We start from the raw sequence: 20235 nt of genomic DNA, 5'->3' as shown, positions 1-20235 counted from the left end.
AACTCTGCCTACAGTGAACAAGTGGAAGAATGATTGAGAATGGTTCCAGATAAAAACCTTGAGCCTCTGTGTGGTTGTAAACACATATGCATTTGCACTCTCACACAGTATGCCCACACACTTGCAAACATGCACACACACAAATAGAAAAATAGAATTGAATACATCTCCAAATTACAGGATATTATGGCAAAAAGGTAGCTGAAGACAAACATTCCCCCCACCCCTGCAAATCTTAGGTTCTTCTGTAGTCATTACTTAAATAATAAATTCCTACTACGACTATAATAAAACTAATTGGGAAGAAATTTTAGCTTAATAAGAATTCAAATACACGCAAAAGCAATGTCCTAGTACTTGGGAACGGCAAGCCATCCACTCCCTGCTCTCTCCTCTGATGTTTCTAGAATCATGGCAGGAAAGGCATTTTTAGCTAATGATCGCTAATGGAAGTCAGTTCCCATCTTCATTTCCAAAGCATTTGAGATCAACTGTACAGGAACAGGTTGTACTGTAGGACACATCTCTGTCTCTGATACACGTCAATTTTCATGTGTTATTGCCAAGCCCACACAGAGAAGGTGGAAAAGAGACACCCTGAAAAGGAAGATGTGCTCTAATTAGTTGGGGGTGATGATTTGCTGTTGAGAGCAATGTTGTAGGTCTCCAGTGCGGTCCCTTCCCATCAGTGAGATTTCTAATGATGCTCAGGGCAGTATTCTTATCTGAATCCACACAAAAGTTTGAAGAAATGTGTGTTTAAGAAGCAAATATCTACTCTGCTGGCAAACAACAGACAGTTGGGTATCAACTCTGCCTGGGCAATTCAGGAGGTTCAAGGAAATGATGATGATGATGATGATAATGATGATGATGAAGATGATGATAGATCCATTTATGTTATGTGTATGGATTCATGTTTTGCCTGCTGGAAATCAGAAGATGGTGTCAGATCCCTGGAGCGGTTGTGAGCCACTATGTGGGTGTTGAAACTGAATCTAAGACCTCTGTAAGAGCAACAGGTGCTCTCAATTGTTGAGTTGGCTATCTAGAGCCCAAATTATTACTTTTTAACTAAAATGAAAACTAACTGCTCTAATTTATGAGAAAAAGGAAGAAAATGATTCACTTCAAGTAAAGACCAAGCTAGACCACATGCTGTTAATGGGTAAAGTGAAATCCAAGTAGTCGTTCTTTGTCTGTTTAATGCTCTGTGAGGGTCAACCACCAGCAATAACCACTTCAAGCAAACCACCCTCACGTTTTCAGGAAATTTCAATGCTGGAACTTACAAGTTGTGACTTTGGTCTCTGTGGTAGTCTGAATCTAATTGGCCCCCATAATCTCACAGGGAGTGGTACCATTGAGATCTTTGTTAGAGTGGGTATGGCCTTGTTGGAGGAAGTATGTCACTGTGGAGGCCAGGCTTTGCGGTTCCCTATGCTCAGGCTACTGCCCAGTGTCTTAGTTGACTTCCTGGTGTATATCTGCAAGATAATACAGCTCTCAGCTGTTTCTCCTGCATCAGGTCTGCCTACATGCCGCCATGCTTCCCACCATGGTAATGGACTGAACCTCTGAAACTGTAAGCGAGCCACCCCAATTAAATATCTTCCTTTATACGACTTGCTGTGGTCATGGTGTTGCTTCACAGCAATAGAAACCCTAACTAAGACAGTCTCATTCCTTAACCTGGTTCCCCGAATCTAGATTCCCTTCACTTTTAAAAAGAGTGGTAGCACTATCTTTCAGGATCCATAGACTCAAGTATTTGACATTTGGTTATCTGCTGCTATTCAGCACAATCTTGGAAGAAAAAAAAAAAAACATACAGGTCCTGGTATCTAAGTGCCCTTATAGAACAGGACCATTAGCCTAAACATACATTCTTTTAAAATATTTCACTAAGTCCTTGAGAATTTCATACAGTGCGTTTTTATGATATTCATCTTCAATTCCTCCTTTTATCTCCTTGCCGGCTTCCTAACTCCCCGGCTCCACGACTCTTCTTCTGATACAGGAATCCACTGACTCCAGTTAGTGTTGTCCATATGGTCTTGGTTTGGGTCATCCACTGGACTGCGATCAAGCAATCTGCCAAGAACCACACCTCAAAGAAAACTGTCTCTCTCTCCATCCCCTGGAAGCCACCCGCTATTTGTAGCTCCTCAGTCAGGGGTGGGAGCTCATGAAGCATTCCCTTCTCTGAGCCAGAACGTTGACTGTCTTGGTCCTATGCAGGCAAGCACAGCTGCAAGCTCACAGACGCTCAGAAAACACGGCTTAGCTCTGGGCCTCCCCAACCTCTGGTTCTTGCATTCTTCCTGCCCCTCCTCCACGATGGTCCCCAAACCTTGGTGAGGAGGCAACACTCTATACTGTTCCCTCCTTCCATTTACATCTCTATTTCCCTACTTGTCTCCTCCTCTTCGGGGTTTATTACCTCATGCTAAACACTGTCTTCTTCCTAGAGTGGTCCATAAACCTGAAAGTGACTGAGGAAAGAATAATTAAAGCCATCATCAGTCTGTGAGAAGAGATTGGTGTGGTTTTTCTCCTGGACGGAATTATCCCATGTGTCTGGGAAAGGATAAAGGAGCTCTTAGTAGGGAGGAGATGGCAGAGAGTACATTTCACAATTTTGCTTAAGTGAGTTCTGTCAGTCAACCATTATTAGGTATTAAAACCCTTCAGAGAAGAAACTGAAGAAAATGGTTAAGTAGCCAGGGAAAGAGTAGAGGGAAGGTTGGGACACCACACACCCTCAGGTACACTCTGAACTTAGGAAATCATTATCTACACAGAAATTTAATCATTAAACACCCCTCAGCCCTTACACTGTCGCCAATCCTAGTTTGGCTTTTAGATGGGTTGTTTACAGGACTTTGACATTCAAGAGTTGACTTTTCCCTTTAAAAAATGTACTGGGTTAATTTGAAACATGATCTGCTTCTCCGAGTTGATTTGTTTCCTAACTATTAAACCTATTACAAAACATCCCAACTTGGGGAGAGGCAGAGTTGCCAATGGATACTGTTGCCGCCTTCCGTGTATACAGTTGCCTTCACCAAACCTGCAGCTTCCTGCACAGTTGCAAGTCCCAGGAATCACTGGAACCTGACTGAGGCAAACACTGAGTTTTCTCAGACAAGCTCTGAAATTTGGTTCTTTCTTCCAAAGAAGAAAAGTCATTAAATCCAGCACGATGCTTTGATTAAAGAGTACTTTCTCAAGACTTTTATTAAAAACAAAGCAATAATAAATGACAAGAAGAACCAGGGAAGGACGGGGGCTAAAGTTACAAACCACCCACGGTCATAATGAAATGCCTGGGACTCTACCAACTTGGCATGCTTATAAAATACCAAATATATCACTAGAACTGGGCGGGGTGGATCATGCCTATAGTCCTAGCACTTGGAATGCTGAGGCAAGAGGAATGTGGTACATAGTGAGCTGCAGACCAGCCTGAGCTACAATGTGAGACCCTGTCTTTAAAAAAAAAAGTTCAAAACCCTCATAAGGGAGGATAAATAAACTTGGGCTCAATCATGGATACATTTGTCCATCAAAATGTTTTCTGAATGTCTATTGTGTATTAGGCTTTGAAACAAAATACGAAACAATGTAGACAAGATCCCTGCTCCTAAAGATAGAGGAGGGTACCAAGCTGTGGGCAGGCAATCACAGGGTATGAGAAACATCAGAAGGGGAGCAGGAGAGGGTGGGGGATAGGGTAGAGGGCACTCATAAGGAGAAAACAGGTTCGGGGAGGGAAAAGTGATGTCTAATATCTCAGAGAGTGGGACCAGAACTTTGGAATGCCGTAGTAATATTCCATTTATATTTTAATAAATAAAGCTTGACTGAAGTTCAGAGAGTAAAACAGCCACACTGGCCAGCCTTACAGACCAGGTCGCAATAACACACAACTTTAATCCCAGTAGCCACACTAGCTTGCCATAGAAACCAGGCAGTAGTGGTGCACGCCTTTAATCCCAGCCCTAGAGAGGATTATAAAATGGGAGGAGATGGGTCTCATTCTGAGATTCCTGGAGGCAGGATCACCATTTCGGACCGAGGTCAAGGTGAGAGCCAGTGACTGGCTGCTTTGCTTTTCTGACCTTCAGCTTCCTAAACAGTTCCAAGTCCTTCAGGTTGAACTCCAATTTCTCTCTGTGTGTTTTCATTAACCATGCGTCAGAAAGAATGCTACACACCTGAGTTCCTGGTTCCATTGGTGCCACTCTGCAACCCTGAGTGATTCTATCGCTCTCTGTTTCATCAATAATGATACTGTTGAATGAGCACTGATGAAGTAAATGCGTGTCACGGAGCTGGCAATTTGTAGCAAATGGCAAGTGCCCAATAAATGTTAGCTAAAGTGGTATCAATGGGGACAGCAGGCCAAGAACAGCCAGCTAAAGGAGGAGAGGAAGGAGGTGTGTGTCCAGAAAGGTGGACCTGTGAATGAAAGAACCGAGTCTGAGCCAAGTGATGGAGGCATGCTCTGAGGAAGAGATGCAAAGATGAAACTAAAGCTGGAAAAGCAAGCAGGGTCCAGCTCCATGGAAGCCCTCCAGAACTCTGCTCGGAGGAGGATCACATTTGGGTTAACCACCTTGGCCTTGGCATGAAGACGCAATGGGGAGTAGAGTGACTAGGGGCAGAAATAACAATGATGAGATTTTTTAAAACACAACTCCTTGGCTGCTGTAGGTTTTCACACACAAAAGTGTAACTCAATCCAAAAAGGATCCTGGAGTCGTCATTAGCTTGTCTGTTGAGCATTTCATTGACTGATGGATTCACTCCTTCACTCAACAAGCATCTACACCTGAAGGTTAGCATTTCTTCCATTCATCCACCCACCCATCCACCCATCTATCCACCCACCCACCCACCCACCCACACATCCATCCACACATCCACCCACCCACCCACCCATCTACCCACACATCCATCTATCTATCCATCCACCCACCCACCCACACATCCATCCATCCACCCATCCATCCATCCATGCATCCATCCACCCATCCATCCACACATCCATCCACCCACCCACACATACATCCACCCACCCACCCACCCACACATCCATCCACCCACCCATCCGTACATCCATCCATCCACCCATCCATCGAGCATCAAGTCCTGAAGGTACTGTTCAGCACTTCCTTCATTCACCCACCTATTCACCAAGCATCCATACCTGCCAAGGTGACAATGGCTGTGAGAGATATTAACAAGCATCGCCCTGCATGGCCCTACTCTCCAAAGCACCCTGCCCAGCCATGACTGCACATGTCTTCTCAAAGTCAGGAAGCACCTCACCCTAGTGACCCAGATGACTTGCAGGAGCAAAGGTGCTTTGTAGGGAGGTCAGAGGGTCATGCGACAGAACAGATTAAGATGAAGTCCAAAGCAGGAGGGTGGCTTTGCCTTCATCCTGGGAAGCAGAAGCACCACTAACGACATCAGTGGGCAGCTGACTACATCCTAGGCATGAAACATCCAGTAACAGTCAACATTTGCTAAACAGCTTGTCTTTGGATTTCAGGTGAGTCTACAGATTTAACATGGCATTATGGAATCTTCATACCCATCCTAGAATGAGAAGAATGAGTCAAGGGCACATCCCCAGAGACACAGAATTAATGCAATAGAGCATCTTCATCTCTACAGCATGTGATCTCTGTGGCCAGGGCTCTAGCTCAATAGCAGAATGCCTACCTACGATGGGCAAGGTTCTGGGTTCAGAGCCCTACACAGAAAAAGAGAACACAAGGATTGACCTCTGGCCAGTGTGGACCACCAAGCTGACTGCAGAATGCAATCTAATTATGACATCTAAAATATCAAATCTCTCCAGGGAGAAGATCAATGCTAGCTCTTATATTAGAAAAACCAAACTTGGAAAGCTAATTACAATATATTATCCATGTTACCAAGAGATGCATCCTTACAGAAGTCAAATCAAATGAATATGGTGAGATGAAATAAAGATGCTCATCAAATGTGTACCATTTTGACACTTTTTGAAGTCGATTTTACCATACCATATGGCAAGAATGTATCAGGAATGTTTCAGGCCGTACCATATGGCAAGAATGTATTAGTAGTTATCCACTGTGGCTACACTCATATTAGGTTAAAGCCTAATCTGGGAGTGGGAGCCGTTTGCATGGGCCTGTCTGGAAAGATGTAACCATAGGAAAGCGAACAGCCTAAGAGAACGAGGCCTGTTACTACTCTTGGTTTTCTGGTAAGCGAGAGTGTGGGAAGAAACGTTGATTACCTAAATGACAAACAGGTGGACTAGATCATACTCAGACTCTGTACTGTTTCACCAGGCAAGCAGAGCAAGTGTGGAATAAGTATATTTAAGTCATGAGCCCTAGGAACTATTTCCAAATTGACAGAAAGTGGGTAAAACAATCCCTCTAGATTGAAAGAAACCACCTGCGCCTTGTTACGCTGCTGGATGCCAAGGTGAGGGGGAACCCTGAGCCTGGGCTCTTCCCGGACAGTGGTAAGAATCCCAGGCCAGATGGCATTTCAAAATCTAATCTCACTCCATGTGTCTCTCCCCCACCTAACCTACATTATTTTCAAAGCAGTCACAGCCATTTCCACAAGATAAGATCGTTTATAGGCACTAACCCCCTCCCCGCCCCTCGAAGAATACAGTCTTAACTGCTATGAGAGAGAGAGAGAGAGAGAGAGAGAGAGAGAGAGAGAGAGAGAGAGAGAGAGAGAGAGAGAGAGAGAGAGAATCAAGATTACAGAACTAGTAAAAACTACCACTGCTAAGGAAACGCACACGCCCAAAACCCCGCACCGAACACAGCTTTTCAAACACACATTTAAACACAGCTCACTAACAAAACCTTAAACACATTCGCTTGCCAGGCGTCTTCTTCAGGACTCATTTGCCACCCCTGAAAAGTAACTCGGACGCCCTAGGTCGCTAGCCACAGAGGCTGCCTGATGTCACCTGACCGGCCCTGCCAGGAGCTCCCTGCAGGACTTCGGGGACCCTCCCCCCAGCTTCCACCTGCCCTCTTGGAGAACCCTTCTCCGTCCCCACTGGCAAGGAAACAGAGTAGCATTGTCTTTGGCACTGGGTTATTTGCAAGACAGAAACGCTGGCGAAATGGGTCCCCAGCCCAGCCACCTGCCCGAGTCCGCGTCACCACAGTCTAGTGGAGATCGCCTCGAAGGCTCCCCCGACAGCCAGGAGGTGTGAACAATGAACTTGTCTGGGTTGGATCTCCCACATCCAACCACACCGCCCGGGTCCCGCCGTGGGAAGTTAGAAACTGAGCCCGTGGGGGTCGATTCCACGCGCGAAAGGGCCCACGCGCGTCCGCGGGCCGCGCCCCTCGCGTCGCCTGCCCGGGAGCTGGCCCGTTACCTCCTTCCTGCGGCTAGGCGCCCCGGGGCGGGTAATGAGGGCGGTCTCCTCGCACACCACGGCCACGTCCTCCACGAACACGCAGTCGGGCAGGCTCTCGTCAGCCGGCAGCTGCACCACCTGCAGCCCCAGCTTGCTGCCCAGCACGTCCACGTAGAGCTGGTGCTGGCGCTCGGCGCGAGCGAAATCCACCTCTTCACCCTGGGAGCGTCTCAGCGCGTGGCGACACAGGGACTCGGGCAGCGCCCGCACCACGGCGTGGGTGGCCCGGCCGAAGACGGCGGGGTGACCGAGGCCGGCCATGGCTCGCACGGAGAGACGGCGGCGGGGTTTGGCGCGGCGGCCGGGTCCTCCCGAGAACGGCGCGCTCCCAGGCTGCGAGGCGAGCCGGGCGAGCGTGCGAGCGCCCGGAGGCTCCTCTTGGCAGCCGATGAATGTGCTGCTGCGGGAGCCCGGCTCGCGCCCGGAACCCTGCCTGCGCCACTGAGCATGCCCAGAGCTCGGGGCGCCGGCCCAGCGCCCGCGCGCCTACTCCTGAGCTCCAGGCGTCTGCAGCAGCCCGGCATGGGTCAACAGGGGTGGACGCGGAGGCCGGAGACTTCCCAGCTCTGACGCCCTCCCTGAGCCTAGGTGTGTGTATCCCACAGCAGGTGCACACCTCACGTGGTCCCCCATGGGGACCTGGAAAGTGGGCAGTGCTCTACTGGACCGGCTGGAAAGGACTTAATGGTCAGGGCACCAGGTGAGAGGTGGTTGTCCATAAACTTCCCCACTTTCTTCTTCACTGGGCACAGGGGACCTAGGTTCTCAGTGTGGCAACCAGTCTCCACCCATATTGCCTTGACTTTCTCCAAATTGACCTATTGTCCCACGTGTAACTCAATATCATACAAAGATTGTATTGCTTTCCACCCGTAAGAAAGAATCCAGGAGACAGACACACGGTGTGACGCGTGTCTAGAACCCTCTTTTCAAAAACAAATAAACAAACAACAAAAAAATCCCCAAACAAACAACTCCCTCCCCCCCCCCCCCATACTTCAAGCCCACAGGGCGACTTAAAGGAGGAAAGTCTTTCATCTTGTTTACCAGCTTACCAGCGTCCCTAACCTATCTCACCTCCCTCAAGGCTTAAGGCACAAAGATAAGCCTGAGGCCTGTTACTGTGGGCTTTAACAAAGTCCTGTTCCAGACTTCCCAACACGCTCTTGAAAGTCACTAGTATAAACCACCTTGAATGCCGGGAATGGCAGCGCTTGGGAATCACGTCACGCTGCAAGTTGACAGCACCTCCTCCAAGCAGGAACACGAACCTCATGCAATCCCCTCAACTACCTTAAACAACTGAGACTTCTCTGCTAGGACAGCTATCTTCTGCAAACCTCTCGTCCTTCCCCCAACTCTTCCTCTAGATAAAGTTTTTGTCAGGATCCCAAGGATGGACTTGGGGGTGGGGGTCTCTGATTGCTTTAACTCCATGTCTAGCCACACGGATTAAATCTCCTTTCTCTCCCATTCACCACTATTCTTCTCTTGAGGAACAGTAGCTGAAGGTAGCCCATGGGAACCCCCAGAACTGGTAACTTTTGCCCTAAAACTCAGATAACATAAAATCTAGCCCTAGGATACTTCTCCCACTGCAACCAGTTCTGAAGAAAATGTGATCTAATGTGTTTGCCAGGAGTAAGGAGCACGCATACTGTCCCTGTGATAGAAATGTGCACACTGTCACCTGCAGCTTCACAAGTTCCTTGACCTTGGGGAAGAGATGCCAACTTCCTTGCCACCTCGCCCTTGCTGTGGACACACACACTACACAGAACTCCTCGTTGACCTTCCTTTTCTTTCTCTCAAGAGGCTTCCTTTGTTTCACACCAACACAAAGCTCCCAATTTTTCCTCTTTCACAGAACACAGTTTAAATAGTTCAGGGGTATGCTCTGTTCAAGGGGACCATCTTCAACATGGAGGCTTCACTATCCGGCCCAGGGCAGCCTGGCCACACTGGGGCTCAGACAGCACAGCTGCCAGGACAGGCAGCGTTGGGTTCCAGGAAAAACCATAAACTGAGTTCACTCAGGGCGGGCCAACACCTAAAGTAAGTACCTCACATTCCAACCATTAGATAAGATTAGATAAGAACACCAACCGTCCCTGAATTGGGACTCACCTATTCCCCACTAGCCAAGACCCCTAGACAAATGTCAGTGAATCAGGGTCCTGAACCTTGGCAATCCCCTCACTCCAACCTCTACAATGACAAAAACCCTATCCCAACTGGGTTTGGCCATCTCTGCTCTCAACCACTGTGCTGGACAAAGAATCTGAGCTTAGGCTTGAATAAAGACTCTTTGCTTTTACATATAAGTGTAGACTCAGTGGTGGGTTTTGGGGACCCAGCAGTCTGGGCATAACAGCACCTCTAAAATAATCTTTCACAAGACAGTATTCACATACTTGAAGGCAAGTCTGCTCTTTCTGCCATCTATCCTGACCCCAGCACTCTTGAAACCTGACCTAGCAGAAAGCAGCTGCTGATTTGGTTCCAAAGTCCTTCAACATCCTAGTCGTCTTCCTTTTGGTGAATATCACCATGCCCTTATCTGTTCCAAGGCATGGTATGCAGATGTGAGTTAATCCTTCCTCTGTCTAACTGACAGGCACTCTGGCAGTTTAATCAAGGGGACCATCTTCAAAATCAAGGGTGCACCTCTAAAAGACAGCTATTGCCTTCTCCCCTTGCACCCACAATCCAAGTGCAAACACCTGGGCCAGGGCCTGGGCTTCTGTGCCCACTGCATTCATTTTTCCAGTGGTCTAGTGTCGAGGTCTGTGCTCCAGTCATCTTGCTAGAACTCCAATCCTAACTTTTAGGAAGTCTGGATACCTAGGAACAACTTCACTTGGGCCGTCCTACAGTGGTTGTCTCAGCTGAACTCAGAGTAGATGGGGGTGTTCCTTTTCTCCCTGTCCCCCAAGGATGGCGTGCCTTTACAGTTGATAGAGCACCTCCCAGATTCTGAAATGAGAGGCCTTCAGTGAAGGACAGCTGTGATTAGAAGCAAGGTCTCTAAGACCTTCTAGGTTCTTCTAAATCAAAACTCTCAGCCAGGCGGTGGTGGCACACGCCTTTAATCCCAGCACTAGGGAGGCGGAGGCAGGCGGATCTCTGAGTTCGAGGCCAGCCTGGTCTACAAGATCTAGTTCCAGGACAGACTCTAGAAACTACAGGGAAAGCCTGTCTCGAAAAACTAAAACAAACAAACAAACAAACAAACAAAAAACTCTCAAGAGGCCCAGTCTGCCCTATTAGCACTAGCTAAAAAAATCAAAAATCACTCGATAGTTTTTAGGTGGAAGATTCCCACCAGTCTTCAGAAGGTAAAAGTTCACCCATGTGCCAGGCTTACTCAGGTTGAAACAGGTTTTGTTTCTCCTCCTGTCCTTTGTTACTATGGACTTTACTCAATAGAAAGGCTGTATCTACCTCCAACTGGCTGTCACCCAGCCACCATTATTTGTGTCTGTGCCTCACTGGAGACGCAACAGTTTTCAGTCACTCAGTGACCTCAACCTAGTTGTGAACAGGGACCTGTGTGTCACTCAGGGTTCGTGTTAACCCGGCATGTGATCAAAACGGGTAAGTCTCCCCCATAAATAGGTGTTGTCTGTGTCTTCCATACTGAAATTGCGTAGCTTGTTTTTGGCAAATCTAATTTTGTAGTTTATCCTCATTTAATGTCATCTGCTTCTTTCCAAACTTGTCTGAGTTTGATTCTGTCATCTTGTGCATTATTTATTACTTCTTGTCTATGCCATCTGAAATTTGATAATCGTGCCTTCTGTCTCCTCTAAGCACTGTCAAGAAATGTTAGAATGTGCACAATGCTGAAAAGAGCAAGAAGAACACCCCAAATCCAGTAAATTACTGTTTACATGCCTCCTGCCTCAGCAGTGAAAGGCTGTTCTCAGGAAAATGGACTTTATGGAAGCTAATCCATCTACGAGTTCATTTTCCTCATGCATATTTACCGAAAACTCTGGAGGCACACTTCAGAGCAACGCAAATAGCAGAAGATGATCTCTGACCTTGAAAGCCAAGCTCTGCAGAACTGGAACTATGATAAGCGTGGGGAGGCAAGTGACAAAGCAGTCTAGGTGGCTGGGGGGGGGAAGAGCTGTGGCTGTGGTGGGCAGCGGCAGAAGAAAGCTGCTGACGTGGTTGGACTGGGTTTAGGAACGGGGTGATATTTTAGGATGTGAGTTATTGAAGAGGGGAAGAGAATTCTAAGGAAAGTATGTACAAGGTGCTAGAGACTCGTCCAAGAGGACAATGGGTAGATCAACCCAATGCTACTGAAATAACTCTGGCTGCTATAACAATGACAGCAGGACCCCCCCCCATATGATGTCACAAGGTAGCAAGTGTATTTCTTGACCTCTCAGCCTAGTATTGGGGTTCCTTGTCCTGCAGTTCTTTTTCCAAGCGGCGTCAAGGGTCCATCTTTTATTTTGTTGGTCTGACTCTTCAACATATGGTCCCAGGCCCATGAGAAAGAACACAGGGTGCCGTGTGTAAAAGGTATGGTGGGTTAGGCCTAGAAAGACACACAGTCATCTGGCCGTATTCCTCTGGTTTACATTCATTCACCCAGTTATAACAAACATGGAACAGCCTAGGAAATGAATTTTGTGTGGGTTCAGAAAGAAACAAAAGGCTGGGGAAACCACAAGCTAATGTCCGTTTCTAGTACAGTGGAGGGAATGGGAAACAGGCAAACTAAGTTTTCCCGTCAATGAGCAGTGGAGAGACGTGTTAGAGAACGTAAGAGCTAGGCCCTGGTGCTAGACTACGTGGGTGAAAGTAAGGAGTCGCTTTCCTTCCTGCATGGTCTTAGACATAACAGCACTTTGCCTTAGCTCTATCCTCATTTATAAAATGGAAAATAGCAACCCCATTATTAGAAGGTCACTTTGAAAGTCTTACTAAGCAAGGAGCGTTAAAAGTATTTAAAATAGTTTTATATCTGCAGGCCATCAGATATTCAGTAACTATTATCCATTAACACAGTGTGTGTTGAAGTATGCACACACACAGGTGGTTGTGAGCATGTGGGGCAGCGGTTAGCCCTGGGTATCATCCACTAGGCACCGTCCTCCATGTCCGTTGAGCCAGGATTCGTCATTAGCTTGCAGCTCACCTAGTGAGCCCTAGGACTCTGCCTCGCTAGCAGGGGGGTATACACATGAGTCATCATGACTTGCTTTTTGACATGGGTTTTCACATCAAATTTGGGTCCTGATGCTTGCACAACTGACTGACTTCCTTAAGGTCATCAACAGGGACTGAACGGAAGACCTTGAACATGATTTCTTATTAAAGTCCAAACCGCATCTGCACTGCACTGACTAATCAGTCATGCAGGTGTCCTCTCAGGACAGAGACCTCAGAGTGATGGTCACAGTCTCGCCGTGGATGTAATGATGGATCTGGTGTGTATTTGCTGAACCATTGCTCTGCCACGGACTGTGCTAGCCATTGAGACTATAGCAGTACAGAGGATTACCAAGTTGTTCCATTTGGCCTTCAGACATATCAAAATATTTATAACTAGTTTCATATTTAAAATCTGGCATACCTAGAGCTGGTTCCAGGAAACAGAGCACTGTGGGTAAAATAAGAGAAAGGCACGGGAAATGACCAGAATGCAGGGTGGAGAATTGGCACAGGCCAATTCTATTTGACAAACCTATATTTGTTTCTATTTCCCTATTTTGGGTGTTGAAGGCTGTGGCAGATTTTTTTATTGATAATATTGTTTTGCATTTGAAATCAATTTAGACACAAAATACTTCAGGATTAAAGCAGAATTTCCTGCTTTAGTCTTTCCTTAGCTTTTAGCCATTACAGATGAGCTTTCACTGGGTCTTTGGGGGTGGAATTGAGGATATTAAAAGAGACAGAGGACTCAAAGGGGTCCATGTGCATCACAAGTGCTAGAAACATGATATAGAAAGCACCATGGATCTGTGAACTGGCATTAAACCCTGAGGACTCCAACACAGAAACATTTACAGAAAGCTTAACTATGCCGAAACTCAGTGTGGAAGATCTTCTTTAACCTCCGGAGGAATGAGGGATGTTTGGTCAAGTGGGCAAGCAGTGAATTTCAGGGAGGGGATGATGGTGCCAGAGTGTGGGTTCTAAAGTCAAGACACAGCTCTAATCTCCGTTTCTAAAACCACCTGGGATTGGATTCACGAGGGTGGAGAAATACATAAACTCTCGATGCAGCTTGCGTTTTGGATACAGAGATACTTGAATTAGATTCTCACTCCTGCTGTGTTTTGTAAACTCTACAAGGTCAAGAGTCTTGTCTTTTTCCCATGTAGATTAGATCTATGTCTCTCTTAGGATCTGAGGCCTGAGTGGGCCTGAGAAAGCAAGCTCCCAGGAGGAATTTTTAATGGGGATTTCATACTTAAGTTCATGGGAAGAAGAAATAGCTTGAAGGAAAGCCTTTGCGATTCAGACGTAATGAAAACATGTGTGTGCACGTGTGTGAAGGAAAACGTCCTCTGCAATTAAGATGGTTATATAGCTCTATATGTGCTTACACAATGCGCTACAAGGCTGTCTGTAGGGTGGCTCTGTGAAATGCCAGGTCGGCAATGCCAGAGGACCGACATGTTTGCTCTTGTGTGGATGGAAAACTGTTTTGGTGTGGTGCTGGAATATACCTGTCATGGGAAAGCTTCACCTCAGGGGCAGAGCTTTCTTCTGGCTTCTTTGCTTCAGTGTGTCAGTCTGTCTGTCTGCTTCTGGTCCATTGCTTCTCTCCCAACTTCACTGTCTTGTGAGTTGGGTTGGGTGGGCTCCTATAGGCCCATGACTTCAAATGCCACCTTGATCTCAACAGTGCTCCAATCTTCATTTAATGACAGCAACAGAACTGAAACGAGCCCAATGCTGTATTCCCATCTCCTCCCACCCCTTAGTCCATGTGGATGCATGAGCAAGCAGGTGCTCTAAGTGATATCCGCTCGTGTTTCTTCCTGGCTCCTGCATTTGATCAATCACGTATTCTGACAGACTTATCTCCTTAAAAGTGGCTCAGATCCACCTGTGTCTCTCCACCCACATGTCACCACCTAGCTCTAAATTATCAACTCCATGGGTTATTGTAGCAGCAGCAGCCTTGTGCCAAACGGGTTTTTTTCCAAACTAAGAATCCAATGGAGCCATTCTCATTCCCCGCAGAATGGCCCACAAGACGCCCTCCACCAGTTCTCTAGCCTCAATTCTCTTCTGTTCGCCGCCCCATCCTGTCTCTTACTTGGGATTCTGCCCATGGTGTTCTATTTCCTGGAAAGTGCAAGCTGCGACGAAACTCATTGTTTTGTGCAAATAACACGTGCCAGAAAAACGATGACAAACAAACAAAACCCAGAAGGAAACACCCCGCCAACCAATGAAGGGTTTGCCCTTTCACAAGGCCTTCCCCCAAATCCCCCAATCCTGGTGACACAACTGGACCCCGGCTGCCACTTCCGTCACTAGGTGCAGCACTCCCTGCCTCTCTGAAGAGCTGTTGGCAGATGGGCACGTATTCTTATTGCTAGACCCTCCATTCAGGCACTGAGAGCATGGTTTAGTTGACCCGGAGATGGGATTCCCTTCCCATCCTCTCATCGGGCCGCCTTCACAAGACTTTTCAGTCTTTCTGAAATAAGGGAATGCCAGGCCCCCTACCTGTCCCCACAGCCTGTGATTCTATTGCTCCACATGCCTGTTCGCTGCAGTGGGTGCTGGAGGGTTCACAGGCTGGATATGAAGCCTGGCCCCATCGCAGCTGTGGGTTAGCACACGATTTGCTTGACTTTCCAAGCCTCCAAGCCTCACCTGATAGCAGACATGGAAGTTCCCACATCGTGTGGTTATTCTAGGAGCCAAATTAAGTTAACCTTTTCCTTTCCTCTCCTACTAGTTAAGACAGCCCTTTTGCTATCTGACAAGTTCTGGTGAACTAATTTTATCACGACCTCATGTTTTTCTTGCTCACCAAATGAAAATGACACCTGACTACCCTTTGAAGTTATATACACCGGTTCGGGTAAAACATGTATGTAGTAAGTGTTTAATACAGTTAGTCACTTCCCTGGTGACATGGGAAAATGAGGAGTTGGAGAAGGAGAATATGAGAGGAAAATTTGTAAAGCCTCAACTACCTAATTTCTCTTTTTCGTGGCATTCATTCATTGTTGGGGACATTGTCATCTATTCATTATGTTAACCTGTACCAGACTTTTCCTTGTAGGGCCAACAACCAGTTGCCAAATCATGACATGGAGACTTCTAATTAGTTATCAATGCTCGGCCTAGCTTCTTAGGCTCATGTCTGGCTCGCTCTTTTAACTTAAATTAACCTGTTTCTCTTCCTCTACCTTTTGCCTCAGGGCTTTTTGCTTTTCTCTCCTTCTGTATATCTTACACTCACTGCTTCTCATGTCTGTCTGCGTGTCTGGCAGCTGCCTGGCTTCTTGCCCTGGGCTTGTCAAGGGCGGGTCTAGGTACTTCTCTTTGACTCACACACAATTTGCTGGGGCAGCTAGAGCTGGAGAAACCACTTTCCTGGCAACTTCTTTATTCACGACACCCGTGTCCTTGAGCAACATAGGTCTCTTCCTTCAGGGCCTCTGTGCGTGGCTTGTCTTGGAATAATTTCAGTCCTTGCTTGGTAGCTGGCTTCCTGAAGGTGAGAAATAGAATCTCTCAGGTCAATTAAGAGCTCTGTGTGGACTTAGCACAGCATGTTTTTTGACCATACTATCTTGATCAAGGCAACCACAGTACTGGCCAGGTTCAAAGGGAAGAAAACAGATGCTTGGTGGAAGAACTGAGTAGCATCAGACTCACTTACCCAGTTCTGTAATTATTCTGGCATAATATTTCAGTATTATTTTCAGAAAATTCCCTTTCATTTTCCAAAGTTTTGCTAAATCTTTGTAAAATTTAAAATCAGGACTCCTACTTACAGATTTTTTTTTATATAATTAGTTGTATTTACTGAAGAGTGTGGGTGCTAGTGTTACCTATAAGGGGGCACAGATAATAATCAATCGTATCAATACACATTCACAAACCATGTGCTGTAAAAGACTGGATATCATGAACACATATAATAATACAAATCCTATGCCTAGTGGAATCAAGGAAAGCTTCCCGGGGAGGCGGTTTTTGAACTGAGGATGAACAGTTGTGTAGGTATCTACTCAGTGTGGAGACAGCATGGCAACTCAGAGAGCAGCTGAGCAAAGGTTTCGTGAGTTAAGGGACGAGTTCATGTGTCCTTTCTGGAATGTCAGTGAGGTTGTCTACCTTATTTAAACCACGATGATGAGACACAGCCACGGGTACAATAGTGGCGTGAAAGTTGCGGAAGCAGCCAACTGCCTTCTGATGGGATGCAAGGCCTGATTCACAGAAATATCTCATGCTTGCTATCGACGACCTAGTTAAAAACTCATGACTGGGCCAGGTGTTGATGCACACACCATTTATCCCATCACTCAGGAGGCAGTGACAGGTGGAACTCTGTGAGTTCGAGGCCAGCCTGGTCTACAGAATGAGTTTCAGGACAGCCAGGGCTATACAGAGAAACCCTGTCTCAGAACCAACCAACCAACCAAACAAACAAACAACAAACAAACAAAAAACCTCAAGAATGGGAAGCCATTTGGTAGGCTTGCTTACTGTTGCTGTTTTGCTGAATTTCATGCTGTCAAACTGCATTCTAAGTATCTATGTTTTATACCCAGCAATTTATATATGGCTCATATTACTATCTACACAATGTGTGTGCATACTTGTGTGCGTGCTTTAATTTTTATGTGAACACTAAAGTGAAATAGCAATTTATGACCCTGCATATGTAGGCTGCGTTCTATATTTTTCAGACAATTTAATTAAATAGTGTATGCAAAACTGAAAAGACTCTGCAGTGTCTCTCTAATTGGCATACAGAGATTTTTTTTATGCTATTCTGTAGTACATGAGCCTCAAATCTCTTTTCATTCCTTAGGTTATTTTAATTTATTTTTATAATTGAAAATTAATTAGCAGTGCCTTCCGACAATTCAAAAGTGAAAAAAAGTAGAAAGGCCTTTATAATAAAGAATGTTTCAAAGCATTTTTTTTTAATGAAAAGAAAGTTGCCTTGAGAAATACAGAAAAAAATTCCCCTTGGGAGCACTATGGCATGTATATACCGTTCTATATGGGAAATGGGCAAGAACATTATGTATAGAAATCATGGGATCCTACTATAGAACATGGAAGGGAGCTGGAGGGATGGCTTGGGACTAAGAACCTATTGCTCTTGCTATGGACCAAAGTTCGGATTCTAAGTACCCAGGTCAGGCTGCTCACAGCCTACCTGCAACTTCAGGGGTCCTGACACCCTCTGACCTCTACAGGCACCTCACTCCTGTCCACGCACCCACGCACAAACACTCACTATAGACACACTTAAACAGTAAGAAAGAAAAGCATGAAACGCCCCTTTAGGAAAGGAGGGGAGAGCTTTTGTGACTACATTGATTTTTACCAAGAGCTCTCCTGATGTCCTAATTTAATTTAGGATCATCCTGTCGGCCTGCTTTAGTCTTTGTATTGTGGCATTTCTCCTGTCTAGAGATTTATAATATTATCTGTCACGTCACTTTGATTTGATTTTCATTAGAACTGTTCATTGATTGATAAGCTGGAGACTGGGAAGAGGTTTAAGCATTGTCAGGGAGTGTTATGAATACCAGTTGATGAAGCAAAGGCTTTGAACATTTCAAAGGACAGTCTTCAGGGCTTTTATGTTACTGTATAATTCGACTTTCTATACAATCTTATATTGCTGCATAATGGTTAATTTATAAGAAATATAAATATTTTCAAGCCAATATGTCCTTTAAAAGAAATTATGCCCTCCTTGCCTCTTGAAGTTTAGTTGTAATTTTCATTTTCCTTTATTGTTCTCTTTGCTTTTCAGAGATCCCTGGCTATGGCTCAAGACCATAGTAGCTGGAAAGCTTTAAAGCAGTTAATAATCTGCGATTATTTTTCTTCCCTCTGTTTTTCTTTTATACAGATGCCAGGAGGAAATTAACTGCTTAATTAAATTACACCAATTAGGTGGATGCTAGTATTTCCAGGACCGGTGTTCACACCGCTAATTGCATTCCCGAGTGTTACAGCAGTGTTCAATGCTCCACACATGCGGCCAGCGGTTGGTGTAGCACCAGACATTATGGAAATGCGGCTGGGTGGGGATCGCCTCTGAACACCAGACAACTGCATACTGCAAATTATCCTAGCTGGACCCTGTTTTGTTCCTTTCTGATAAAATTGGTGCTCCCAGCCTCCATCTGCTGGACCCAGCCTGAGAGTTCTTTAAATGCGCTGGTTTGTCCATAAAGCTGTGGAAATGCCGGTACCCATGGTACTCGTTGACTGTAAGATAGCCTTTCCCTTCTTTTTTAACCTTTTAAATAACTCTTCTTGCCGTATATTTACCATAATTATTTTATTTTATTACTGTGGGTTAATTTCTTTGCAGTGCCTAAAAATGACCTTAGCATTTACACCTAGGTATAGGCAAAGCAATGTATGTAAGATTTGGTAGGCGCTACAGTTTCAAGAGCCTTGGGATTGTCTTTGAATGCTCTCTGCACAAAGGAAGCAATTCTGGGGACTCTTGCCATCTTTCTCTCTCTGTCCCTTGTCACCTGTTGTAAAGCAGATCTTCAAGAAACTCACAGAGCACATGGCTGCTCTCAGAGGAACGACTGTGAGCATTGAAAGAAACCGAGCACGTGACCCCGAGCAGATCCTTCTGCTGAAATGCGTGGGAACTTAACCATTGTAGCTGGTTTCAACACGTCTGTCAGTTGATTCAAACTGTGACACCGTTAGAATTCAGCTCAGGGAGCTCTCTCAGCTCCCCTCGCCCCGCCCCACACACCCTCTGGCCTTTTCCTTGCCGCACTGTGTCGTCTCCAAGGCAGGCGGAACCAGCTCTGCTCCAGAATCCTCCACTCCAGAATCTCCATCTCCAGAACCCGTCATTTACCCTTGCGCTCATTCCGATTCTCCAGCGTCTCAGTCTAAAAAATCCTAGTAAGACTGAATCAGTGCCTTCACGTCTAGTGACTCTGTGGCTAAGACTCTGATTAACGAACATGTCTCTTTCACCATTTTAAAAGTCTAGAGCCGGCTTGAGCACCCCACAGTAAGAGAAGGGTTCAATACGCCATGTGCACTCTTACTGGAGGTACGCTGTAGCTATTAAAAGTAGTGCTTTTGAAAAATACTGTGTTTTATTTATGGACAAACATACAAAATAGTTTTAATGACATGTAGCAACTTAGGTTCTGTGTCAGAAGCAAGATGAGTGTGGTTTCAAATTTTATTCAGACCTTTGTGTGTTTCCCAGTTTTCTTTATACTTATGCTGTAACAAGAAGCAATTAAGTTTTTATTTTCCAAAAAATGCAATTTCTCTCTGGAAGAGTTGTGAGACTGCTCCAAACTGAAAGACTGAGGACTAATCATGATGCCGAGTCTATGTGCAAGACGCTATGAGAGCAACCGAGTCCCACCGAGCAACAGGATTTGACCCTGGTTCTGCTGCTCTGTGATTCTGTCACGGTCTTTGTTCTTTTTAAGGAAGGTACAGTTTGACCAGTCCTTAGCCAAATCTCTAGTGCCCGGCCACATTTCAAGCCTTAGAAAATTAGGGGTTTCAGGAAAAGCATGTGAATATAT

General features: G+C 45.9%; 1 protein-coding gene and 1 long non-coding RNA gene across 3 annotated transcripts in view; one reads left to right on the top strand and one right to left on the bottom strand.

The window, feature by feature from the left end:
• Ddah1 (dimethylarginine dimethylaminohydrolase 1) overlaps positions 1–7876 on the bottom strand; it is a 135410-nt gene extending 127534 nt beyond the window's left edge. The window contains exon 1 of one of the 2 annotated variants that reach the window (XM_038310944.1): positions 7421–7876. In XM_038310944.1, coding sequence (XP_038166872.1) covers positions 7421–7723 — 303 coding nt within the window. In that variant the 5' untranslated portion in view covers positions 7724–7876. Of the gene's footprint in view, positions 1–6893; positions 6951–7420 lie in introns of those variants that run through there. The other variant, XM_038310945.1, reaches the window with a different exon arrangement.
• A 3078-nt stretch (positions 7877–10954) lies between these two features.
• LOC119800957 overlaps positions 10955–20235 on the top strand; it is a 30549-nt gene continuing 21268 nt past the window's right edge. Inside the window, exon 1 of the long non-coding RNA XR_005283128.1 lies at positions 10955–11059. This is a non-coding gene — a long non-coding RNA (uncharacterized LOC119800957). The remainder of the gene's footprint in view (positions 11060–20235) is intronic.

This window comes from Arvicola amphibius, chromosome 14 (assembly GCF_903992535.2).
Source record: "Arvicola amphibius chromosome 14, mArvAmp1.2, whole genome shotgun sequence".
NCBI lineage: Eukaryota > Metazoa > Chordata > Mammalia > Rodentia > Cricetidae > Arvicola > Arvicola amphibius.
This window is presented reverse-complemented; position numbering and strand designations above follow the sequence as displayed.